We start from the raw sequence: 27,640 nt of genomic DNA, 5'->3' as shown, positions 1-27,640 counted from the left end.
GGAGCTTGTTAAAATGCAAATTATGATTAAGGAGATCTGGGGTGGTGCCTGAGTTTCTGCATTTCTCACAAGCTCTACGGTGATACCCAAGCTGCTGGCTCAAGGACCACACTTTGGGTATCAAGGGCCCATAGCAACTATCTCCTAAATGTGCTTCCTTGCTCACCCTCTCCCTCCACAGAGGGCAGGCACAAGGACTGTAATGTTGCCGTGATCTCGGGGTCACACACTGCCTGCATCATTGGTCCCCAGCATAGCAGAGGGCTGGAATCCCTTCAGGACCTCATGAAAAATAGTGATTCTTGGGTTCCATCCCTGGAGATCTCATTCAATAGGTCTGGGGTATGGCCTCAGAATCTGTATTTTTAAGAAGCACTCCAGGCAATCTTGAGTTTTTTTGAAGAACCAGTGTTCTATAGACTGAAGTCCAACCAGAAACCTTAAATGTAAAGTCTTCCCCAGCAGATCCAGTCTCCTTTTTCTCATTTATTACTCCCCTCTACAGCTTTGTTCAAGACTATCTCACAGACAGACCCAAAGCATCCCCTTCTCTTTACTCCGGTTCCACCTACAAATTCTACCCACTCTATAATTCATTTGTCTTTTCTGTGTATGTTCATTGTCAGTCTACCAAGAATGCCAGCTGCTGGAAGACACAGTGCCATGCACATAGCTGGTGGGCAGAGACTTTGTCTTTACTCTCTTTGGTCCTGTTGAGTCCACCCATCCTCCCAAATTCTACCAAATGACTGTGTCCCACCCCCATATTAAAAAACAAAATGCAATTGTCTGGAAGAGTGGAAAATGTGACTCTCTTGACTGAAATAGAAATGACGCTCCTGCCCCAACACGTAAGAAAGGATGCTGAGTCACACTCCAATTCTATTCAGAAACTGGAGTCCCTGAGGACGGGGACTTTGTATTATGTTTGTTCTATGTCATTTTCATAAGTCAAAGGCATCTCATGCTCACCATTAAATAAAAAGCTAAGCAAATGTCTAAGTATGTTTGGTGATCTGCTCGAAGGCGACACAAAGTGGTAGGGATGGAAAGAGTCATTATAGCTAATTAGTTGAAATGACATCAAAATTCTCTAATTAGCTTTCTAAAACATCCTTGCTCCCAGAAAATATTAAGTGTTGAACCTCAATATATCCTCACTCCTAAAATACCATCAGAACAGTCTATAGTGTTGTGGGACACCTAACACCAACAACAGCCATGAGGAATCACTGCTAACTCTCAGCATCAGTGTAACTTACACGGGAAGAAACACTAACAGCCCAGTTGGATTTAAGAGGTGTGGTTGACTCAGCACACGGGTGTGTCTAAAGAAATAAAGGGAAACAACATCTGGGAGTCCTCTTTGTGAACCAAAAACATGCCCTTCAGACCAAACTTCTTAACAAGAATACAAGGTCCATCACAATTTCACCCAAACCTGCCTCAGGCTTCATTTCACACTGCTCTTTCCCTGCCCCCTCTCTTCCAGTCTGGATGCCCTTTCCGGGCTTGAAGCTGTCTGCTGCTCAATGCCATGCTCTTTCCTTTAAGCCTCCATCCTAGGTGCATACTATTTTCTCTGTTCAAAGGGTTCTGCCAAATAGCCTTTAAGGTCAAATGTCGGGACTTCCCTGGTGGTCCAGTGGTGAAGAGTCCACCTTGCAATTCAGGGAACGTGAGTTCGGTCCCTGGTCAGGGAACTGGGATCCCACATGCCGCGGGGCAACTGGGCCTGTGTGCTGCGGCTGCTGAGTTCGCACGCCTCAACTAGAGCCCGTGCGCCACAGACTACAGAGCCCATGTGCCACAGACTACAGAGCCCACGTGCTCTGGAGCCTGCACGCCACAACTAGAGAAGAGAAAACCCACTCACCACAACTAGAGAGAAGCTCGCGCGCCTCAACGAAGATCCCGCATGCAGCAACTAAGACCTGATGCAGCCAAAAATAAATTAAATAAATAAATAAATCTTGAAAAAAAGATCAAATGTCACCTTCTCTGGAGAAAAGGGAGGGGATGGGGTGTAAATGCTGCGACTTTTTTTTTTTAAAGAAGCCAGAGTTTATTTCTATTTAAACAATACTCAAGGAACTTTCAGAAGGTTAAAAGGCCCAAAGATGCCCGGGTTTCATATAATAATATAGCCAGGTTCTGGCTTTTGCTACCTCTGTTTCGAAATGCTCAGGACTACCCTGGGCAGTTCAATGCCTCACTAATTCTTCTAGTCCAAGAATGGTGAATTTCTCTGAGTTTTGGCATAATTCGTACAAGGCTGTCCCTCTGGTAATGACAACAAAAACAACGCCAGAAGCAATGATTGTCATTGAGAGGAAGAAAGGTAAATGATCAGAGAAGAAAGCCACCACAGCAATTTCAAGAAGCAGAATTATGAATACGGTAGAGAACGAACAGAAGCATTTGCAGAATCTTCTTGAAAACCCTTCTTGGCATTATTCTTTGAAACCAGGTCCTCTGACTTTACGCTTGAGTAGTTGGGATCATGACGGCTCTTATCATAACATGTATCTTCATGTTATTTTTCTCAGGCTCTTACACAGTGCCTGGAAACTGGCAGGTGTTTGATAAATAACTTTCAAGTAAATGGAGGACTGGCTGCTATGATAGAACTTTTAGCCTATTGATCTGAGGTCAGTCTCTCTTCTGACTTTACTGGGCTTTTCCAAAATAAAATCACAAAAATAGTCTCTTTCAATCACAACAATAATAATAGGTTTAATAATAACAGCTGATTATTACTTGAGCACTTACTATGTGCCAAATACTATGAAGTCTTAACACGGGTAATTTCATTTAACTTCACGAATTATCCCCGCTTTACAGATGAGGAGCTTGAGGCTTAAGACATCAAGTAACTTGCCAAGGTAATGAATGAGGGAGCCAGGACTTAAGCAGGGAGTCCATGTACAGCATTATTAAGCTCTACTGCCAGTAACTCATCAACACCACTAGGCTTGTGGTTACTGACTCATTAATGGTGCTACTGATCACCACTGAGAAGCTCTTCGCCCTCTGGGCGTGTAACATTAGACTCTACTGCTGGCTGAGAGGAGCACAAGCCCTTGGGTTTACGGAAGAAGCATGGCAGCCGCCTCAGTGTTGTAAGCTGCCGTTGGAAATTTCCATGACAGCACACTTGGTGGGCCCTGGCATGGTGATGAGTGCAAGCTTCTTTATTCCTTATGAATCCTGAAAAACCAAACTTTCAGTGGCAGCGCCTGCTAGTAACTGGCTTCCTGTGATGTATCTGGAAGAGCTTGAAGAGCTTCACATAAGTCTTGAAGATTCACGCTTGTAATGTAATTATGCATTTTTGCTAAAGGTCTAAGCTTAAATCTAATAGTACCTCCTCAGTAAAGCCTTTCCTGGCACCTGTCAACTCTGTTATTCTTTCCACTCCCCAATTCCTCAGTATTCTATCTGTAACTCCTTTACAGTTCATTCTCACTCAGAGCTTACGAGGAAATTTGCTATAAAACGCAGCAAACATTAACTTAAAATTGCAAATAGCTGCACCAGAATGCCAATTCATGTACCTTTTAGATCCAATGAGAAAATTCTCCTGGAAAAGACTACTTATCTGTGAGAGTTAGAACACAGCTGGCTTCTGATTTTATTTCTCTCTGGTAAAGGGAAAAAGAATGGCCTGGCAGATCTACAGGACAGAGCGTGTGTGCGTTCTGCTTTCTGCTCTTCCCAGATGTCAGGTGCTGAAGGTTTAAGGCAGGAGTCGTGTGCCTATTTGCCCTCAGTAGCAGTCCCTGTTCAAATAGGCAGTGGGAAGGCCGAGTGGGACCACTCACATGTGGACGCCTTGCTCATCTGTGTGCAATTTAATTCAGGGACAGACCTCATTTTATAGCAACCTTAACGTGTCATCCTAATGTATTGGAAAAGATGAGAAAATGGGATGTGAGTCTGGATTTGGAGCCTAGTATCAGAAAGATTTCCAGTGCTTTGCGGAGTGCTGCATCTGAAAAAGAGAAGCCCAAATTATCTGCTAGGACCCGCAGATTGTTGGGCGAGTCTCATCTGGGCAGAGCAGGCGGCCGGGCAGTGACTGAAGTGTCCAGCAGGGGGCTGGCACTCTCTGCCTATAAGTAGCCCGGTTCCTCTTCAGAGCCTCAGCTCAGCAGAGCTGCCGTTTGCTGGTGAAGCCGGTGAAGCCGGTGACGTGCAAAGCGTTCCTGCCTATAGCATTTCAGGCTTTCTCGGTACAGTGTTTTTCTACCCTCTTTAAACCTTCAGGTTCTAAATATCAGGAAAGACGGGAAATGCCGTGTGAAAATAGCAGGCCAAAAGTTCTTAGTAAACTGCAGCCAGGGAGACTCAGACTAGAATGGAGGTAGAAGGAGTTGGTACAGAGTGGGTTTGATTCTAAGCCCTTTGGGAGCTGAGTTTTTGTGGGTGTTTTGTTGTTAACTTACTGAATTTAGAGATGTATTACATTGGTCACGTAAAGACCAGAGCAGCGCCAGCGTCAGAATAGTGACAATTTTGAATGCCATAGTCTCTATGTACTCAGAGTATTTTTATTAAAGAAGATAAAGAGCCCAGCATAGATTTTATCATCATCTTCACCAAACTGCAAAGTCAAAAGTTAAGCAACAGCATCTAAGGGCACTTTTTAGGTGGGAAAGAACCTAGAGGATGGCTCTGAATGACTGTTTGCTTCTAAACTTGGATGTGGACCATTTCGTACACTGCAACATCTCTAATCACAGTGTGGATCTCCCCACGAACGACGACTGGTTCCACCCGGGGGTCCTGTATGTCATCCCTGCAATTTATGGGGTCATCATTCTGATAGGCCTCGTTGGCAACATCACCCTGATCAAGATCTTCTGTACCGTGAAGTCCATGCGAAATGTACCGAACCTATTCATCTCCAGCCTGGCTGTGGGAGACCTGCTGCTCCTGGTAACCTGTGCGCCTGTAGATGCCAGCAGGTACCTGGCCGACAGATGGCTGTTTGGCAGGATTGGCTGCAAACTGATCCCTTTTATCCAGCTTACCTCGGTAGGGGTGTCTGTCTTCACACTCACAGCTCTCTCAGCAGACAGGTAAGTCCTGGAGGACAGCGACCTTCTCTCTGAGGGTGGTAGATGCTTCGGTAAATGAGCTACCACATCGGGACAAACAGGGTTGTTTGTGTGCAGGGAAGTTTCACTCAAACTCCCATTCCCTTCCAGGCATGTTTCTGTTCTAGGGACTACTTCTTGAGTTTGACATATTGGTTTCAGAAAGAAAAGTCAGTGGATAGCGGTGGGGGTAATCTCTGAGTATAAGATTGAGGTGCATTTTCTGGAGACAGCTGATTTAGCCTTGCTTCTTCCTAACTTCTCACTCCCTGCAAAATTAATTGACTGGTGAGGAAAAAAAAAAAATTCACACCTAATAGAGTTTAAACCCCAGGTAAATGTCTCTTGGAAGCAATTCAAAGTCTTCAGAGAACAGAAAAGTCCCACTGCATTTCTTCTTCAAATGTTCTTTCAGAAATAACCAAGAGGAGAAAATAAGCAGCATTTCCTTGAAATCCATTCTCTTCAGACAGTTTCACTTTTCTCACAGCTGATGTTGTATTTGGTTCTCTGGAACTGAACAGTTTGTGTGCTGGTTTTTCTAAGTATCTCTTAGGTGAAACCAAGCATTATTTGGATTTTTTTCTTTCCTTGAGAAAGCTCCATTCAAGGTTGATTTCAAATTTTAGTATCTTTATTGATGTACTTCCATATACAACACTTTTAGGGTTTTTGTTTTTTGGGCGGGGGGAGGGAGTCCAGTACAGTGTTTTATTCTGGGAAATATACGTATTTGTGAACTGCATTTCTTGTGTGAACATATTGCTTAAAAATTCACATTTATTCATTCTTAAACATTCATATTCATTCTTTGAGCATTTATCAGGTGTCTATCACGTAAAAAACACTTGCTTGAAATAACCAGTCAGGAAATACCTGCAGATTGTTCACATAAATTGCTGAGCATGTCTTATGTACTTCTGGGCTCTAGAACTGGACACAGTAATGAATAGGCTTCAGACACATTGTCGACCATATGGTCAAATTAAGAAAAACTGGTGCAAGGAAACAGAGACTATCAATTTTTGTTTTAAAATCAACTGTATGTTTTGGTGTTAAAGATACAAAGGGATTTGAGAGTGTACTGAGGAAGGCATAGAAGCAGCTCTTGAAAATTTATACTCAGAAGAAAATGTCCCACATTTTAATACATAAGGTGCTGGATTCTCACTTTGTAGAGGAACAAACAGTCCCCAGGTGATCTGGGTTTGTGGAGTAATGGACAAACAAAGAGAGTGTTATCAGTATTTGTAGACATGTGTTTATACTTAGCTGCCTGAAGTACACTGCTCAGCACACACAACTTTTTCAGACTGAAAAATAATAGCCCAGGAACGAGGTTTGCACATGGCGCCCACTAGGCAGGGTTTCTCGGTTCCTGCCACTCACTCTCAGCTCACTCTAACCCTGAACATATGCCCACCAAGGCCTGATGACCACAGGCAGTCTCACTGTTGAGCCAGGGCAGGCAAACTGTGGAGCTGGCAGCAAGTTTGTGGCTGGTTACCAGTGGCCAAGGGCACCTCAGGATGACAGTCATTTTCTTGATGGGATGATGAGATTTTGGTTTCCGGGTTGGTGAGTGCAGTGGTACAGATGGCCTTTCCTCTCTTCCTGGGATGGGGTGGGGAGTGGGGGAGGGGGGAGTGAGGGAGAGGAAAGTGAGGGAGTGCAATGGAAAGATACAGCTGCAGGGAACTCTTCTCGGGGTTTCAAAGCAGACGAAATTCCCCATCAGCAGAAAGGCTCTCTCAAAAGCCAGGCTGCACCATTTGGCAGCTCTGGTGTGTTCTCAGGAAGTTTACAGTTACCGCACATCTTTCCCAAGTTCAGAAATTACTGTAAGCTTCCATATAACTAACTTTCTGTGTTTTGCTAAGGCTTAAAAAAGCTGACCTCTAACCAATTTCAACAAGAATAGGTATTGAGCTAGTTAAAATATATAAGACTGTACGTCTCATCTTTAAAAGCTATTGGAGTTTTATAACAACCTCATGAGGTTGGCAGGGCAAATACACACGCGCACGCACACACATACACACACACACACAATATCTGTATTTTTTTCTTCTCAACAAGGTATAATTATATACAGTAAACTGAACAAGTGTACAGCTCAATATATTTTCACATATTCTGTATAACAACATAACCACCACCCAGATAGAGATAAAGAACAGTTCCAGCACTCCAGGATTTTCCTTTATGTCCCTTTCCAGTTAATACCCAACCCCATAGAGAGGCAATCACTATTCTGAGTTCAATTACCATGTATTATTTTTGCCAGTTCTTTAATCTCATATACATGGAATCATACTTCTTATGCCTATCCTTATGTCTGGGAGAGTCATCCACGTTGGTGCACATAGCAATGGCTTATCCTTTTTAATTGTTGTGTAGTGTTCCATTGTATGAATATACCTCAGTTTATTTATCCATTTTAATACTGATGGACATTGGATTTTTTCCAGTTTGGGGTTGATCATAACCCCCATGATCATGCCTGTTGGGGGAACAAAAGTGTTTCTCTTGGGTATATGCCTGGGAGAGGAATTGCTGGATCATAGGGGCAGGTATTTAGTAAATATTGTCAAAGAGTTTTCCAAAGTGGTAGTCTTTATCTGATGGATTGGTCAAAGGGTGAACCAGAAGACCCTCAAAACTGGATGATCATCGCAATCATTGGGGAGCTTAAAAATATGCAAATTCTTAGCTCCCATCCATCCCTGACCCCTATAGATTGACCAGCAATGCGAGTACTCATCCCAGCCTCCCTTCTGCAGCTTTCTCTCCCCCAGGTGGACTTGAGTCTTTGTTAATATGAAAAGAATAACATTTTTCTAGAAAAGTTTATACTGGGGCACTAAAGGGAGACTTCAAGGCAGTCCCAGAAACCAGAATTCTGTGTTTCACGAAACTGACCAATTGCAGATTTGCATTCAAACCCCTTCACTATTGGTCCCAGCCTCCCCCTCATCCCATGCTATCTTCCCCTCCTTACACACATTGAGATCCTCATACACAGTTGTTACACCAACAAGTTCCTGGCTCTGCTTCCTTGCTCATGCTGAGTCACATCCACTCTCCAGAATCCTTTCTTCTTTCCTAAATAGAAGACTCTTCTCCCCAACCCATGTGATGTATGGAAGTGGAATGGATATCAACAGCCCTGCATTTTAGGCTTCTTTTATTCTGCCATTACTACCCATATAAGGGAGTCAGACCAAGTCTCTTACCTCTCTGACCTTAGTTAAGTCATCTGTAAAATAATAGACTTGAGCTAGATTATTTCTAAGGTCCTTCGGAATTTTAAACTCATGATTTTTATCTGTCATCTTGCCCATCACTCAGATTCTGGCTCAAGCCTCCTCCTTAAAGCCTTAAGTTGGACCATTCTAGTCCAGATTTTCTGGCCCTCTTCTAAACATGAGGCTTATTATCTAATACATGAATTATCTCGTGACATCTTTCATCTTGCTGTTTTGAAGTATTTCATTCATTTGTCTTATTTTAGTCTCTCGTATATTCATTGCTTTGACTTTTCAAGTAGATTATTAAGAATGTAGAAGGCAGAGATTGCTTATATATTATATCTTACAGTGCCTCAGATGGTTTCTTGTACCTAATGGGTGATCAAAAAATATTGATTAGGGCAGTGGGGGTGCAGTGGTTAAGAATCTGCCTGCTAATGCAGGGGACATGGGTTTGAGCCCTGGTCCGGGAAGATCCCACATGCTGTGGAGCAACTAAGACTGTGCACCACAACTACTGAGCCTGTGCTCTAGAGCCTGCGAGCTACAACTAGAGAGAGCCCGCGCGCAGCAACGAGGACCCAAAGTAGCCAAAACTAAATAAATAAAATAAATAAATTTATTTAAAATATATATATATATATATATATATTGATTAGGGGCTTCCCTGGTGGCGCAGTGGTTAAGAATCCTCCTGCCAATGCAGGGGACACGAGTTCGATCCCTGGTCTAGGAAGATCCCACATGCCGTGGAGCAACTAAGCCCATGCGCCACAACTACTGAGCCTGCGTGCTGCAACTACTGAAGCCTGTGCTGTAGAGCCTGTGCTCCACATCAAGAGAAGCCACCGCAATGAGAAGCCCACACACCACAACGAAGAGTAGCCCCCGCTGGCCGCAACTGGAGAAAGCCTGTGCGTAGCAATGAAGACCCAACGCAGCCAAAAATAAAATTTAAAAAATTTTTAAAATAAAGTTAAAAATAAATAAATAAATATTGACTAATTAAAAGTATGGTTAATCATCTGAAAGCATACTCTTAAAAAATATATCACACAGTCACCTGCTTCTTCTCTGTTCCTCTCTATTAAGCTCTCATTATTTGGGCAAATGAGAGAAAATCTATTCTTTGTGAGTCAGTAAATAGATTTGGGGGATGAGATGGGTTGATGGATGGATAGATGGAAAGAGGTGGATGGGTAGGAGGATGGGTGGTTGGATGAGTGGATGGGCAGATGGATGGAGAGATAGTGAATGTTTGGGATGGATGGATATTTTTTTTACATACTGGTCTTTGCTACTAGATGCCCATCTCTATACTAGGTGCCTCAGTATTATATAAGTGGAATTTAAGACCTAACAGGAAAAGGGTAAGGAGAGTTTGCGTTTTCTTTTCCAGTATAAAAGCAAAGAATAAAGGTGGATTTAATGTTAATAGCATTTATATTACATGCCCAAGTTATCTTGTGTCTGCTGCAGTATTATTACTCAGTTTTATTTCTGCTAGAATGGGGCTGACAGAATAAATCCTGTGGCCAGATGTGCTCCACTGTAAAGTGATCCGTCTTTGATTCCATAGAAAAGACTTTTCCTAAGTTTTCCCCTCCCTTGTGATTTGGAATGTGTAAAGAAACAGGAAAGTATTACATTAATGCAACCTTCCTGAAGTACAGATTCTTTGAATTCACTGCAAGGAATTTATGAGATAATGTAGTTTTCAGCCTTTCCTGACATCTAGAGCTGCATGGTCCAACGTGGGAGCCACTAACTACATGTGGTTATTTAAATTTAGATTTAATTTATTATTATTATTATTATTTTGGCTACGCCACACGGCTTGTGGGATCTCAGTTCCCTGACCAGGGATTGAACCTGGGCCACAGCAGTGAAAGCCCGGAATCCTAACCACTAGGCCACCAGGGAACTCCCAAGATTTAATTTAAATAAAACTAAAAATTCGGTTCCTTAGTCAAACCAGCCACATGTCAAGTGCTCAGTGCCACATGTGATTCTACTGGACAGCACAGATACAGAACATTTCCATAATTGCAGAAAGTTCTGTTGGACAACGCAGAAGAAAGTTTGTTCTGTGCCTTGACGTCCAAATCTCTTTCCCAGGATCCATGTTAGCTGCTTTCGTTCATTGAGGGTATCAGGAATCCCTCAGGCAAATAACGAATGCCTCCCAGCTGCATGGGCTCTTCCTGTCTGTAAAATATCTTCTATTGGAAGATGCTCAAAGATGAAGAGAGAAGAATACAGGCAACCAACGCAATCACCAGTCACAGGCTTGGGGAATTTAGGCATCCCACTGATGAAGTTTTGAGACTTTCTGAAGAATACCTATGGGGTTCACTTTCCAGTCTGCGCTATGAACTTCTGTCTGATCCTTCCATTCTCTTTTGCCAGGCCCTCTTCCATCTGCCAGTCTATCTTTTTACCTTCTTATCTCAAAATTCACCAGAGCAAACACTGCTCTAGGTAAACTCTTATCGCCTCCCATACATGCTGCCTGACTTCTCCCCTCTTTTACTTCACTTCCCCCTCCCTGATGACTGAGCTGTTCCCTCCATCTGTCCAAATGCTACCAATCTTTCAGGGCACAGTTCAAGCCCTTCTCTTCCATGAAGATTCCCCGACCCTTTGGCTTTCATTGATATTTTCCCCTTTCCTAAGATGCTTTTGCCTGTACTGTTCTTTAAATATCAAATTTATCCTACCTTGTATTACTAGGTCCTTTTTATAGATGTGTTTTCTACTTCCTTCATTATATGAGACGCTCCATGGGGTCTGTGCCTGCTACAACGCCCAGGCCCACCTTACATCTAGTAAGAGGACAATAACTACAGCGTGGTTGATGTTTAAGCAGCGACAAGATGATAAAGTGTAGCAGCTACAAGTAGAAGTCATTCTCAAGTTCATACCCTTATACATGGTGTTCTGAGACTCAATTTCCAACATTGGGGGAAGGAGTTCCCCACACATCCAACAAGCAATTCTCAGAACACCAGCTAGGTGTCTGAGAATTCAACTCAATTCTGACACTATTAACCCAGAGGTAGCGTCGCATTTCACAGGTTGAGGGCTCAGTCCTACGAGACTTGCACCACCCGCCACTCCCACTTCAGATGCCAGTCACAAACCTGTGCTTCTGACCATCTGGCTAAAAATCAGAGGTCCCCATGACCCCCTGTCCTCAGGTTCCATTAATTTGCTAGAGTGACTCACAGAACTCAGGAAAGCATGTTGCTTATTAAATCACTGGTTTATTGTAAAAGGGTACAATACTTTTATCCTCAGGAACAGCCAGGTGGAAGAGATGCATAGGGCAAGATACAAGGAAAGGGAGCTTCCTGGCCCTCTCCAGGTGCCACTCTCCCTGCATCTCCATGTGTTCACCAACCCAGAAGCTCTCTGAACCTTGTCCTTTTGGGTTTTTATGGAGGCTTCCTTACGAAGTCATGATTGATTAAACCACTGGCCACTGACAACTGATTCAACCTCCAGCCACATCCCCCTCCTCAGAGGTCTGTTGAATCACGAGTTGAATCACTTGGTGACCAGCCCCCATCCTTAACTGCTTTCCCGAAGTCATGAACATAACAAAAGACACCTTTATCACTCTCAACACACTTAGGAAATTCCAAGGGTTTTAAGAGTGTGAGCCAGGGACTGGACAAGACCAAATGTATATGAGAAATATGTATTTGGTCATCTGAATGACCAAATATATATTTCTTATAAATCACAATATCTCACCTTGTTTGACACAGAGACCAAAAGAGGTGATGGAATTTGGCCTCGTCACAACAAATTCAGAGTAGAGTCACATTAGAACCCTGGTTTCCTCATTCCAAGTCCCAATTCCTTCAGGGAAACTGAAAACTTTTCTTCAGAAACCATCAAAACAAAGTCTGATTCCATTTCCCTTCTCTGGGCAGTGGGAGCTACTGATCCTGAACTCTACTGTTCTGTGGAAAGATACCCTGAGTGATTCCAAGTTAGCCCTCTTCTGAGGGGATCACCCCAGTCATTCCAAAGCTCCTCTACTGTTCTAGAGTCCAGCTTCACTGATCCCAAGGAGACTGGCCATTTCTCACAAGGGAGGACAATTTAATGTCTCGTAAAGCAACTTTCCCAGGAAGTCTATCTGTTGAAGGAGTTTACATGAATCACCAGTCCATGACTTCTCTAGGGTATGATTTTTCTGAAGCATACGCTGCCTCTCCAGAAGGAAGCTCAACTCCTGTGTCCCCATGGGGAGGGACCTGTCACAGCTGCTGGCCGGTTCTGGGAGTGCTCAGAGGGCGGGCGCAATGGGAGGGGGGGTTCCCAGCAAGACTCTTTGAGTTGGGAGTGCTATGGAGATAAGGGCAGCAAAGAAGTCTGACCTTGTCTCTCACACATTGTCTTTTAAAGTGGTAGACTTTTATGTGATTAATTATCATTTTTGGCGACTTAAAATGCATGGAGGCGAGACAGGTCACATGCTTAATCATGAAACATAGAGCATAGACTGAAAGGGCTCCCTGGTGAGGTGTTTTTGAACTGTGCTTCTCAATACCATCCTTTGAAAATAGACTAAATTTGCATTTTTGCACTTGTAAGTCCTCCTAGTGTGTGGGGTTTGCATAAATTCTCTCTTAATTAAAACACATGTTTTACAGAATAAAAGAAAAAATTTTTTCTTCATTCCTTTTTCTACTTCCCTGTAATAGATCAAGGGATCTTTTTTATTACAGTCATCTTTGAAATTCTGGTTATTAAGTATTGGATTAGTATCTGATATTTGCTGCTACATGAAATGATTTGATTTCCCTAGGAGCCCCTAAGAGGCTGCAGGTTCATTTTACACATTAAATGTCACCTTCTGTAGGAGGTCTTTATTGGCCACTGAGACTAAAGTAATGACCAACGCTCTTCTATCATCCAGTTTCTTCTTTCAGGTTGATTGAGGTGTAACTTACACAGTAAACTTTTAGTCGTGCATTTCTATGAATTTTGACAATCTTCCACAGTCATGTAACCACCACCAGCACAATCAAGATATAGAACATCCCATCAGCCCCCCCAATTCTCTCATGTCCCTCTTTAGTCTATCCTCTTCCTCCACCCAGGAGGGAATTTTTTTTTCCACATCCAAACTTTCTTTAGTTTATAACCTTCATTACACACTGTTGTTCTTACAGAAAATAAAGCTCCTAGAAAAAGTAAAAGAAAAGAAAGAAAGAAAGAAAGAAAAAATCTCCTGGCAGCCACTGATCTTTTCCAAAATATATGAATGACATCATACAGTGTGTAGTTGTTTGAGTCTGGCTTCTTTCAACTCATGTTGTTGCATGTATCAGTAGTCCCTTCCTTTCTATTGCTGAGTCCATTGCATGGCTAGGCCACAGTTTGTTTATGCATTCTTCAGTTAATGGCTATTGGGGTTGTTTTCAGTTTTGGATGATGATGAATCAAGCTGTCATAAACATTCACATACAGTTTTTGTATGGATGTATGTCTCCATTTCTCTTGGATAAATATCATCCACTATAATCTTTTTGAGAATTATTTTGTTCATTTGTTTGTTTACTTGCTTACTCTCTGTCTCCTACCACTAGAATATAAGCTCAAAAAAAAAAAAAAAAAAAGAGAGGCTATGGCATTCATTAGCATATTCACTGACACTAGGACAGTCCCTAACCTGTAGTAGGTGCTTGATAAGTGTGTATTGAACACATGAATAGATGGATACATGAAGGAAGGAATAAAAGAATGAATGAATTCTGGTAGGTTCTACTATCCGTGTTGCTGCAAATGGCAAAATCTTACTTTTTTATGGCTGAGTAGTATTCCAGTGTGTGTGTGTGTGTGTGTGTGTGTGTGTGTGTGTGTGTGTGTGTGTGTGTATATACCACATCTTCTTTATCCATCCATTGATGGACACTTGGGTTGCTTTCATATCTTAGCAATTATAAATAATGCTGCTGTGAAAATTGGGGTGCATGTTTCTTTTCAAATTAGTTTTTTGGTTTTTTTGGATATATGCTCAGGAGTGGAATTAATAGGTCATATGGTAGTTCTATTTTTAGTTTTTTGAGAAACCTCCATACTGTTCTCCACAGTGGCTGCACCAATTTACATTCCCACCAACAGTGCAGGAGGGTTCCCTTTCCTCCACACCCTCGCCAGTATTTGTTATTTGTGTTCTTTTTGATGACAGTCCTTCTGACAGATGTGAGGTGATATCTCATTATGGTTTTGATTTGCATTTCCCTAATGCTTAAGGATGTTGAGCACCTTTTCATGTGCCTGTTGGGTGATATGTTTTTCTATAGAGAAATTAGAAAGATACCTCAGTCTTCTCGCATGGTTGATTCAAATTGACTTATTATTAATGAGAGGTTAGAAAAGTTTCTTTCAGCTTCATAACTCATTATTGGTAATGTCATATAAGTGTTTAAGGTTATTATCAAATGTTTAAGATCATCTGAGAAAGACACTATCAAGTTTCTTTCCTATACGGGCTGTAAAATTTCACAGCATTTCACGTTTTCTTGTGCCTTGAGTAATCTTAAATACTCATTTAATTGATGACGCCCATTAACCAATTTGCCATGGATGTCTTTGCATTATGAATTTTAAGTTACCTTCATCAATGTTGGTATTTTGTGGGTATGCATGACATGAGTGACTTCACACAAATGTATTTGCTATTTGTAACTTGGCTATAGGTTTCTGCCCTATAAACACAGACACTCTGATAACCTCAATTTTGCTGATATATTTGGGTTTTTTTAAAAATTAATTAATTAATTAATTTTTTTTTGCTTCATTGGGTCTTCGTTGCTGCGCGTGGGCTTTCTCCAGTTGCGGCGAGCGGGGGCTACTCTTCGTTGTGGTGCACGGGCTTCTCACTGTGGTGGCTTCTCTTGTTGCAGAGCATGGGCTCTAGGTGCATGGGCTTCAGTAGTTGTGACACGCGGGCTCAGTAGTTGTGGCTCACAGGCTCTAGAGCGCAGGCTCAGTAGTTGTGGCACATGGGCTTAGTTGCTCCATGGCAAGTGCGATCTTCTCGGACCAGGGATGGAACCCATGTCTCCTGCATTGGCAGGCAGATACTTAACCACTGTGCCACCAGGGAAGTCCCTATATTTGGGTTTAAATCTACCATTTTATTATTTGGTTTTTGTTGGTCTCACCTGTTTCATAATCCTTTTTCCCTCCCTTCTTGCTTTCTTTTCAATTAATTAAACATTTAAATTATTCTATCCTCCCCCCACCTCCTGGCATGAATTTGTTAATTATACAAACTCAATATTCTTTTAGGGGCTACTCTAGTCTTTACAACATGTATCCTTGACTTATTAAAATTTACTATAAATTAGAGCTTTCCTACTTCCCAGACAAGGGTAATAGGGACACTTTAACTTCATTCTAATTTCCTCCTGCCTTTTTTTTTGGTTATTGTTGTTCTATATTTCAACTCTATCCATTTAAACCCCACAAGACATTATGTTAATTGCTTTTACATACTTACATTTACTCACATATTTACCTTTAGATTTATTCCTGTATTCACCTTTTCTCTCTCTCCACTCCTTCCTGCATCTCTGTGACATCATCTGAAACTATTTCACTTCTGCCCAAAGAACGTCCTTAAGTATTTCACTTAGTGTAAGTCTAATGGGGATACATTTTATGGTTTCATTTGTCTGAAAATGTCTTTATTTAATGTCATTTGGAGAGGATAGAATTCTAGGCTGGCTGTTCTTGTCTTCCCCACTTTGAAGTTGCTATTCATGGTCCTCTGACTTCTGCTATGAAGTCAGATGTCAGTTTCATTGTAGCTCCTTTAAAATTATTGATTTTTTTCTCTTTGACTCATTTTAAGATGTTTCTCTTTATCTTTGGTTTTCAACAGCATTACTATGTTGCACTTAGGTGTGGTTTTCTTTGTATTTTTCCTACTTGAGATTCATAGCTTTTTTTTTCAACCTGTGGCTTGATGATTTTAGCCACATTTGGAAAGTTCTCAACCATAACAACTTCAAAGATTGTTTCTGACCCATTCTCTTTTTGCTCTCCTTCTTTATGCTGTCTACATGTAAATAGAATAACTGCAGGTTAACTTAAAACTTTTCAAGTTTTTTTCCCCTTTTGGTTGTTTTTGCTTTTATTGATGCAGGCGATTTCATACTTCAGTCAGGCCTCTGTGACTGGGAACTATTTTAAACACAATTTCAGTTCACCATTTTGCCCATACGTTTCTATTACTTTTTCTGTGTTTTCCATCCTTCTGTCTCACTGTACTTCACTCTGGCCATTTTCAGCTCAAAAATTCTCTCCAGTTGTGTCTAGTCTGCTTCTGAAGCTTCCATTTAATTCTTAATTTCAGTTACTGTATATTGCAATTCTAGAATTTCCATTTGATTCCATCTTGTTGCCTAATTTCTTGAATTAGTCCCAATATATTGTAAAATCCCTCTTTGGTAACTCTAACTTGTGGAACCTCTATAAATCTGTTTCTATTATATATTTCTTCTCTTGTTTTTCGACCATTTTGTTTTCTCTCCCAGTATATGAGGCAATTTTTGTTTGACAACTTGATTTTGTATATGAAGAAGTGTAGATAATTTGGGGCTCTGGATAGTATTATCTTCCAGAAAAGATTAGCCTTTGCTTCTTGTGGGCAGGTAGGAGGTGGCGGTGTGTCTGACCTTGTCAGGGATTGAATAGATTAGAGGCTGGGCTTGGTCTTTGTGAGAACTGGTCTATTTCTGGTTCAGTGCTACTACTAGGATGTACCTCTTTGGGCATCTCAACTGTAAGCCTGGGGTGTTTACCCTGGCTTCTCTCCTTTGTGGGCCCTGAACTCCATTTATTATTCCCCTTCATCCTGAAACTGCTAGAAGCTCTTCTCAGCTCTCAGTTTCTCTTGGTGCTGCTTGAAATTTGGTAAATGCCTTAAGGGGAAAATGATGCTGAATAATAGCTTCGTCTCTTTGCACTTCCTTTCTCTCCAGGATTTTGGCCCCTCAAATCCTTACTGCCTTGTTATTTCTCTGATGTTTTCAAAGGGATTTTCTAGCTTTTCATTTCTGGAGAGTTGGTCAGCAACAAGCTAGGTTGCCATTATCAGAAGTGGAAAATCCTGTACCACCTCTCTTAAAGACCTGATCTGCTGCCCACCAAGCTATCCACATCCCAGTTCCTCTAAAGAGGAGTCCAGAACTACCTAGTCAGACCTTTGAGATCAGCATTCAGAGAGATCAGAGAGATCAGCATCAGCATTTAATTACTCAAATTAAATCAGCAATTTAGATGCAGAGAAATGAGCTCTGGCTAACCTCAAAGTGAGTAAGTCAGGAATCTCAGCTGAGGCCTGCGGCAGTGGACACTGCCAAGTATTATAGGTACATCAAAGCCTCTGGGATCTTTCAACTAGGCCAGGTCTCTTAGCCCCAATAAGCAGGAGCGAGAGCTGACATTTAGTTATGCAGTGATTGATAAAAGCTGCAATTTTGTGGGAAGGACAGCGCCAAAATGTTGCTAAGATACGCTTCTTTAAACTTCAGTTCTTTATTACTTTTCCTTTTTTTGTATTGTACCCAGACTAATTGGCCAGTGGTGATAGCTAAAGGTTACATAGGAAAGAAATAGGGGGAAAACGTGAAATGCGGCACATAAAGAAATCTATTTCCAGTGTGAGCAGAATTTACTGTGACAATAGATAATAGGTCCATGTGACTCACTTATTTCTATGCTGTCTACATATAAATAGAATAACTACAGGTCAACTTTAAGCTTTTCAGGGTTTCTTTATTCTCTTTGGTGGTGCTTGTTTTTATTGTCAGGCAATTTAATACCAGGGTCAGGCCTCTGTTATGAGAAATACTTTAAACATAATTTTAAAACAATATAAAATTATGTAAAAACAAAATTACAGTAGTTTATCCGTGAGAACATATGGGAAATGCTTATTTATTTTAACATAAATGGCGGACAAAACAGATTGTTAAGAATTTCATTATCTTTTCCCTCTCCACTTTAAATGATTGGAAACATCACAGAAGAGCAGAAAAATCAGAATTTGGCATCTTTTCTTTCCTAGATTGTCAACAGAGGTGAAATTGAAGGTTAAAATGATGGCTTCAGGAATACATATATATACTACGAGATGAAGATAAATGTGGTCAGTATTTAGTTTTAAGCATTCTTCACTTGTGCTTTAAAAAGCCTGCAAATCCGAAGTGCTGTAGACAAATATAAGTGACGTGGGGATCCAGAGACGGAGGTTCTACTCTTGGTTTTCAGCTAACCGGCTGTGGGAACTCTGTGGGCACCAGTTTCCTCTTCTTTAAGTTAAGGAAATGGGACTTGAGGATGCCTAAGTTTTATATTCCATAGTTATATATAAAGCAGGTTTATAATCAAACATATTCTCATATGTCTGTACCATGATGACAGCAGGGCATATACCGACCTAGCATCATCTGTTCTGAGTCTTCCACGAAGGAGAATATACATGTGTGAGTATCATTCTCTTGTTCTTTAAGGACTTTACCTGGATGTATCTCAGTCCCTCGACCAGATTTTAAATCCTTAGTGGCCAGGGACTTTTATATCCATAGTGCCAAGGAGAGCCTGAGATACTAAATTAGTATTTAAATGTGCTGACAGATTGACTAAGTATCCTGAGCCATGAGTGTTTAATACTGGAAGACCAGTGCCAGAGGTTAGTGGCCTGTAGTCTTCACTATCACGAATTAATAAGCCTAACGGGCGGTTCAGTGTGAAATGCAAGACGGGCTTTCCTCTGTCTAAAGAAGGAACCACCAGCTCCAGTGTGGACAGGCAGAGAGCAACAGAAACGTGAGCCCTGGTCACACATTCAGTGCACATAGGCCAGGGACCGGGGAACCTTTTCCGTAAAGGGCCGTATGGTGGATATTTTTGGTTTTGTGGGCCATGAGGTCCCTGTTGCAACCACTCAACTCTGCCGTTATAGCGCAAAAGCAGCCATAGACATGATGTCAGCAAACGGTCATGGCTGAATTTCAGTAAAACCTTATTTATGGACACTGAAATGGGAATTTCGTGTAATTTTCACATGTTGTGAAGTATTCTTCTTCTTTTGATTTTTTCCCCCAACCATAAAAAATGTCAAAACCACTCAGCTTGTGGGCTATATGAAAACAGGCAGAAGGCCAGGTTTGGCCAGCTGGCCTTAGGTTGGTGTCCCTGATATACAGGCGTGTACACACTTGCTGAGGTGGTCACTTAGCAGAGAGAATTTCCTATTTAGATGGAGTGGGACCTAAGGGGATCCATGACCCCTGTCCACTTAGCCAGGACAGACTTCCTAGGGAAGATCATAAAGACAGATCATACAGCTGTGTGATGCTTTACGGTATGAGGCACCATCATATCAGGCACATTAGCTTTTGGATCATCAAAAAATTGAGAGTCAAGCCAACGTTTTTAAGCCACGTGTCTTTTCCAGCATGCCTGGGTCCTCTGTGACACTAACAGTTGTTTAAATGAAGAAAATGAGAGTTTTAGACCCAGACTTAGCTGGGTTCCAGCTCCCATAGGAGGGAGCATCTTTTCATCATGCGCTCATGTAAGCAAGTCACCTTAAAATTGCTAAAAAGGGAAATTGTGCTCAGGGAGAATCATTTCTTCAGTACCCCCAGGGATTCTTCTGGACTTGAAATGGTTAGAGAAATAAGATGTGTTTGGGTCACAGGAGATCTCTTGGGAAAAGCCTAATAAGATGGTGTCCTCCAGAGTGATCTGGGGTAAGTGGACTTGAGAGGAGGATTTGGCTAGGAGCGTGGCAGCAGAGGAGTGGGTTATTTTGAGCATTGTGAACCCATTTCCTTACCTGCAAGTAAGACAATACAGGCCAGACAAATTGGGTGCACAGTTCTAGATTTTTAATTTTAATTATATATTTGTTCAATAAGCAAAATAGGCATAAAATGAACAAGACATAGACCCAACACTTAAGAAACTCAGAGTCCTGTGACCCAGGGTGCATGAGCCTTTTTAATTTCCAGGATGGAATAAGAGAAAATGTCACTGAGTGTCCAGGGCTTATGCTTCTCTTGACCTCTTCTGTACCTAGTACAGGACCGTGCAAAAGTAGGTGCTGAAGATATGCTTTTGATTATTAAAAGTGCTAGTTTTTCAGGAGTGGGGATGCTTCGCTTCATTTAGACGGGACGTGTTGCGCTGGAGCTAATCCTAGGAGGGATCTGTGAAGGCAGGGGCGTTGTCCTCTAGTGACCACCAGGGCTCCTCAGAGCTAAATGGACATGGTGCCCAGAGAGGCCAGCTGGTATCTGCAGAGCGCCGCCTGCTGGCTAGAGGAGTCATGGGCATCTTGAGGCAGAAATGCTTAGGCTATAGACTCTAAAAAAGATCTCAAATTGTATGCTCTGGATTCTGCCCAAAAGACAAAGGAAAGTTGGAAAGAAATATATCAAAACATCACATGTAAGACTTATGGATGATTTTCTTCTTTTTTTTTTTTTTAAGAATTCTTTGTCTAAATTTCTACAATGAACTGTTAACACTTTTATATTAAATTTTTTAACTGAAAAAAGTTGTTCAAATGAACTAACTTCCTCTAGACCACCTTCCTTGACATTGTCTTTGCTGAATCAAAGCAAACTTTTCCAACTGGTTCTTAAGATACCCCCAAAATTTCATGGTGACAGACTTACAAACTCTTTTTCCCTCCCTCCCTCCCTCTTCCTTCTTTCCTTTCTTCCTTCCCTCCCTCTTCCTTCCTTCCTTCCTTCTATTATGTTTTGGAGGTTCACATTTAATAGAGCACTATTCATAGTAAGGATAAATTCAAAAGCATTGAATTTTGTTGAAGAGATGTCTGAGTTTGAGCTCTGATTCTTCTAATTGTCAACTGTGTGACTTTGGGCAAATTATAAGCCTCAGTTTTCTGATCTGTAAAAAGGGATAAGGGTATTTACTTTTCATATTTCACAGGACTGTTGTAATTTTTGTCATGGTGAAATGAAATAATGTGTTGACTTCTTTATGAAATGTTAGAATTCCCAGTCAAAAAAGTGAGTGTACCATTAGCATGATTGTTGTTTCTGTTCATAAGGGAGCTAAGAGAGTGTGGTTGAAATCTCACCTGATTGATGTTCTAGTGGACAGTCACTTGAAAAGTGTTGGGAGCTGTACCAGGCACACAATAAGTGCTAATAAGTTTTGGTTAAATAAAAATTGAAAAAGAAAACGAAACTGAGACAGCCTGCTTATACAGAAATAGCTAATTATGGAAGTGGGATTAGAACACGGGGCTCCCAGTCTCCCTCCAGTCCCTCTCTCTCCCTGTCTTGGGCTCCTTCACCACTAGCGTTTACCTCCGTGATGCTGGCAGGATCAGCCTTCTGGGCCAGGAGACCTAATAAGCTACAAAGTTGGGTCACCATATCTCCACGTATAAAACCTCTCACAAAAGGTTATTTAGATATAGTGCTCTTAAATTTTTATAATTAGCCACAATGACTCATATGCCATGATGGTATTTTTGAGCTTTAATGATTCTTATTTTGAAATTAAAAAAAAGATAATGTATTTTACTGAGATAATTTAGAAACTTAGAAATTCTTTTTTTTTTTTTTTTTTTTTGCCGTACGCGGGCCTCTCACCGTTGTGGCCTCTCCCGTTGCGGAGCACAGGCTCCGGACGCGCAGGCTCAGCGGCCATGGCTCACGGGCCCAGCCGCTCCACGGCATGTGGGATCTTCCCGGACCGGGGCACGAACCCGCGTCCCCTGCATCGGCAGGCGGACTCTCAACCAGTGCGCCACCAGGGAAGCCCAGAAATTCTATTTTTATCCTCAATAATTTGAAGTATATTTAAAAACTGAAATTGTCTCATTTTCTGTATATGTTTGATAACTTAACTGGACCAGGGGAAGAACTGACATACTGGATGCGGTTGGTGGACCCCAGAGGTCACTTACAGACCTGGGCTTCCTGTGTTTCTCTGACCGAGGGTGATCCTGGCCAAGGGAAGGTGTGCGGCAGGCCGGAGTGCCCTGAATTAATACTGCAGGACAATTCTCGACCAAAGAGGGATGGGAGTCGGTGGGTAGACACACCAGCCTCCTCGGCCCTTGGTGGCAAGTTCTGGAATGTGCTCACCACAGTCTCTCAGGGGGTCCCCAGCTGGCCTGTGCTCCAGTTGCCCTGTGTGGTACCCTATATTGCCTTTCATCCCCTCCCTGTGCCACTTCCCCACTCCCTCCCTGTGCTTCCGGAGAGCCCCTCCCAAATAAACTACATGCACCTAAATCCTTGTCTCAGGGTCTGTTTGGGGGTGAATGACAATTTATATAGACAATTAATTACCCAGAGTCTACTATACCCTCTACGCTAGAGCATTGGTGATTTTTTTTTTCTGTCTTTGTGATTTTTTTCCCGATTCTCTGTGTATCTTCTATGCCACGCAGTAGAGTAAATGCAGGCTGCGTAACTATAATTTGAGATGGGATTTATAAACGTTCTTCAAATTTTTTGGCTCATAAATTGCTGAGGGCTTCCCTGGTGGTGCAGTGGTTGGGAGTCCGCCTGCCGGTGCGGGGGACGCGGGTTCGTGCCCCGATTCGGGAAGATCCGACATGCCGCGGAGTGGCTGGGCCCGTGAGCCATGGCCGCTGAGTCTGTGCGTCCGGAGCCTGTGCTCCGCGACGGGAGAGGCCGCGGCAGTGGGAGGCCCGCGTACCGCAGGAAAAGAAAAAATAAATAAATAAATAAATTGCTGAAAAATTCTAACAAGTTATAAATATATGTTCCTCTCTCCGTAACATTTTTGAGGAATGGCCTTCGAACAACTTGTGCCAGGATGTTTGCACACCTACTGAAATTTAACTGGGTTACTGCTTTCCTTTGTCGTTTTAAACATACCCTCTGGCAACTGTAATATTTCATCCTGTTTATACCCCTTCTGATGGGCTCCTTACGGGATTAGCAGTGAGCTTTGGAATTAGATCATCCTGTTGAAACCCAGTTTGGGCCCAAGGGTCAATAGTTGCTCAACTCTTTCTGCCAAAGCACCATCAGATGTCCAGCAGTTGCCTGTGTTTGTCTTCCCATTTTATACCTCAGCTTCTACATCCCTCAGAGCCCTACACTTCTGAAGCCTTCCCCATGTCATTGGCTCTTTCTCTAGCCTCCTTCCAGCCTTTGGTTTTTAGTCCTTCCCTGATGCCTTTTTACCTCTGCTCCAGTGTCTCACTGAGATGGCCTCTTTAAGCCCTGAGAGTTCTGAATATATGAAAGAGTCCAGACCTCACTCTTGGCCTCAGGCCACAGAGAACTTCAGGGTGTATATATGGGGGTGAAAATGCAGGAGATTAGGTATAACAGACTCAAGGAGGAAGAATAAAAATTTTGTGTCTGTCTAGAAAGACACTACTTTCCCCATGGCTGCAGCAGGCAGGGAAGAGACACTCTGATCCTTTCTTTGGTTTTCTTCCTTAGTTCCAATACCAGTAAAGGGGAGCAGAATTTGCCCCAAAATGTGCCTCGTTGGCATAAGGATAATTTTCGACTTTTTTTTTTTATTCTTTAAGAAAATAGCACAGGGACTTCCCTGGTGGCGCAATGGTTGAGAATCCGCCTGCCAATTCAGGGGACACGGGTTCGAGCCCTGGTCCGGGAAGATCCCACATGCCACGGAGCAACTAAGCCTGGGTGCCACAACTACTGAGCCTGCGCTCTAGAGCCCGCGAGCCACAACTACTGAGCCCACGTGCCACAGCTACTGAAGCCCATGCGCCTAGAGCCCATGCTCCGCTACAAGAGAAGCCACTGCAATGAGAAGCCCACGCACCGCAACAAAGAGTAGCCCCTGCTTGCCTCAACTAGAGAAAGCCTGCGTGCAGCAATGAAGACCCAACACAGCCAAAAATAAATAAATAAATAAATTTTTAAAAAGAAAATAGCACATATAGGAGAAGCTCTAAAAACTGAGTAGAAGTTACCCTGTTATAGGAAACATTTACATTTATAAGGGAAATCTCCAATTGTAAGGGTGTCTCCCTTTTGGTACCAGGAAAAAGAGGATGACTCTAAATCTCTAGAAACTTATCAATGTAGAAGGCGTGGACTGAAATCTGTAGAATGAGCTTGTACTTTACTGTTCTTTGCCTGGTAACCTCCTAGGACTGGCTCCCCCACCCACTTCTTTTTTTTTTTTTTTTTTTTTTTTTGCGGTACGCGGGCCTCTCACTGCTGCGGCCTCTCCTGTTGCGGAGCACAGGCTCCGGACGCGCAGGCCCGGCGGCCATGGCTCACGGGCCCAGCCGCTCCGCGGCATACGGGATCCTCCCGGACCAGGGCACGAACCCGTGTTCCCCGCATCGGCAGGCGGACTCTCAACCACTGCGCCACCAGGGAAGCCCTCACCCACTTCTTTGGTCTTTAGCTGAAGATGGTATTTAAGGTGATGGCTCGGGTCTTTTCAGGGAGTTACTCAGTTTTCCTGGGTCTCTCCCATGTTGTCAAGGAGGTATACATGTTATTAAACTTCTGTTTGTTTTTCTCCTGTTAAGCTGCCTTTTATTGTACGGGGTCTTAGTCAAGAACCTAGAAGGGTAGAGGGAAAATGATTTTTCTTCCCCTACACTAGAAAGCCCAGGTTGCCTGGTCAACCACAGGACCATCATTATAGGAAGCAGTAGGGCCTGGTGGTAGAGGCTTAGGGAAGAGCCTGCATGGGCTCAAATCTTGTTTCCACTGCTTAGCACTGATGGCCGTGGAAAGCGTACTTCGCATCATTTCCCTCATCTGTAAAAGAGCAATAATACTAGTACCTGCCACATATTATTACTACTAGAACTGTTGTGAGGATAAAAAGCAACATTTTAAACAAAATTCATAGCTTAGTTACCTGATCCACAGGAAGTCTCCAATAAGTTTTAGCCATTATCATTGTTGTTGTTTTTAACAGAATCAATCTAATTGAAACCCAGGTACAAAATTGTCCTGTTCCTCCACAATCTGTTACAAGAAAGAATCCCCACATGACACTTACAGAGTAAGCCTTTGAAGAAAGTAAATATTTAGAAGTCTAACTGCCTGCATCCATTGTATCCCAAATGTCTCTTCCATCTGCTGGATGGAGGAATAAACAAAAATACTTTGATTGGGAAACAGAGCCTTCCTTACATAATCAGAGGTAGAACTCTACATACAGGAAGGTCATCTCATTGACGTGAATCCATACTAAAGAGCAAATGACTGATACACACTCCCTTCCTCAAAGCAGGGAGACAGTGGGCTCCTCCAGGGGGAGAACACAATGGAGGGGAAATTTTGATTCACAAAGGTGTAACTTCAGGATTTTACTCAGAGGTGGTCCTGCGTGGATCCACGATCTGTATCTGGATCTCTCTGAAGAAAATAAGAAAAAATATGAGTACACTTTGTAATGTGGGTCTTGATCCTCTGTCTTAGTCTGAGTTTTAAGCTCCCCTCTTCCGGAGACAAGAAGGTCTTCACTGCAGACCCTTAGAAAGCCCCCTGAAACCTTAGCTAAATTTTCTGGAAAGTGTGTTCTGGGACAATGGACCCCAAAGTGGAGTTCACTTCTACTTATTTTGATTTTTATTTAAAAATAAGGATGAATTAAAAGTTAATACTGTGTAGTATCCAAATTGAGGCTCAACCTGTCACTGAGTCCACGTCAGAGGGTCCCTTGTCATGTGCAGCTCAGGCAGCAGGAGTGGGGTTCCCGCCATGTACAAGTCTCAACAATGACCTTACTCTTCCCTGCACTTTCAGCTAATGGAGAGGCATTACAGATTGACATCTGCTTGTGCATAATCTAGTTTTAATTAACCTCCCTAAGTGAACATTAGCTTAAAAATATTCCTGCCAAAACAAAACAGAGCAAAACAAAACCCCACAGATTGTAGATGATACTAAAATTGCAACTCCAAGAGAACAATATGAACATAGCAGAGAAGACACTTCCCTCATTCCTGGTGGAGTCGCTAATCAGATATGACACATTCAATCCCATTGAAATTATAATTATAATAAAGTTTTTCCCATGACAACAGCATTTACTGTTAATAAAATATATACCACATTATTTTAAGATTATTATTTTACTACTTGCTCGTCTTTTAAAAATTCTATATTTTAGAGTAAGTTTTCTCCCCAACCTGTTTATGAACTCTTGTGTAATACCCACCCACATTCCACAATGAACATTTCCTAGATTTTGTTCTTACTCTCTTTGTAGCACATATATATGTAAAGTATATAATAATTATATGTCTCTCTAGTATATATATTTGTCTGTTTGTTTTGTTTTATTTTACTGAACTCTGGAAAGTAAGGTACAAACATCCTGACCTTTCACTTCTAAGTACGTTTGTGTATTTCCTAAGAACAAGGACACTCTTCTACATAACCCCAATGCTGCTATCATACCTAATGAAATTAACAATAATTCCTTAATACCAAGTAATGTGTAATCCATGATCAAATTTCCTCCATTGTCCCCAAAATGTCTTTTATAGCTTTTTTTGCCCCCTAAATCCAGGACCAAATCAAGGCATATGCATTGCATTTGGTTATTATATCTCTTTTTTTCTGGCTTTATTATGACATAATTGACACATAACATTGTATAAGTTTAAGGTGTATAACATAATAATTTGACATAGGACATATTGTGAAAAAGATTACTTGTTATATCTCTTTAATCTCCTTTAAGGTAGAATAGTAGCTCCCCTACATTCGTCTAAAACGATGATGTTGACTGTTTTGATGAATCCAAGCCAGTTATCTTGTAGAATGTGCCAGAAGTGGATTTGTCTGATTGTTTCTTCAAAGTAGATTCAGGTTAAAAATTGGAGACAAGAACACTGCATAGGCAATGTTATGTCCTTCCCATTGCATTGCACAGGAGGCACAGGATCGCAGATTGTCCTGCTATCGGTGATGCTAAGTTTGATCAGGGCCACATTATGAATTTCCTGGGCCCTTTGCACTTTTACCTTCATGGGATCCTTTCGCCATAAAACATATAAAAAAGTATATTTTATAGTTGTATTGGCACAAAGATAAATATAATCCAAGGTGGATTATGTTTATTTTTTTCCTGATTTTAAAAGAAATTAAAACATTTTCCCGAGCCTCTAAAGTTATCATGGGCCCCAGACCCGTGCCTGCCTAATGGAGAAGTTCGCCCTGGGTTTGACCCCTTGATTAGAGAGGTGACCTCTGGACCTCCACAACATAAAGGTGC

The 27,640-nt window shown here is 42.0% G+C and overlaps 1 protein-coding gene across 2 annotated transcripts in view; it reads left to right on the top strand.

Annotated features, from left to right (window-relative positions):
- The window catches only part of GRPR (gastrin releasing peptide receptor), a 285,213-nt gene that overhangs the window by 241,915 nt on the left and 15,658 nt on the right, over positions 1–27,640 (top strand). The window contains exon 1 of one of the 2 annotated variants that reach the window (XM_030848178.2): positions 4,650–5,084. The exons of the other annotated variant lie outside the window; for it this stretch is intronic. Within the exon in view, the coding sequence (XP_030704038.1) occupies positions 4,672–5,084 (413 nt within the window). The 5' untranslated portion in view covers positions 4,650–4,671. Of the gene's footprint in view, positions 1–4,649; positions 5,085–27,640 lie in introns of those variants that run through there. 2 annotated transcript variants of the gene reach the window in all.

The sequence above is a fragment of the Globicephala melas genome, chromosome X, assembly GCF_963455315.2.
Source record: "Globicephala melas chromosome X, mGloMel1.2, whole genome shotgun sequence".
Classification (NCBI taxonomy): domain Eukaryota; kingdom Metazoa; phylum Chordata; class Mammalia; order Artiodactyla; family Delphinidae; genus Globicephala; species Globicephala melas.
Note: the sequence above shows the minus strand (reverse complement) of the source record. Positions and strands in the feature narration are given on the sequence as shown.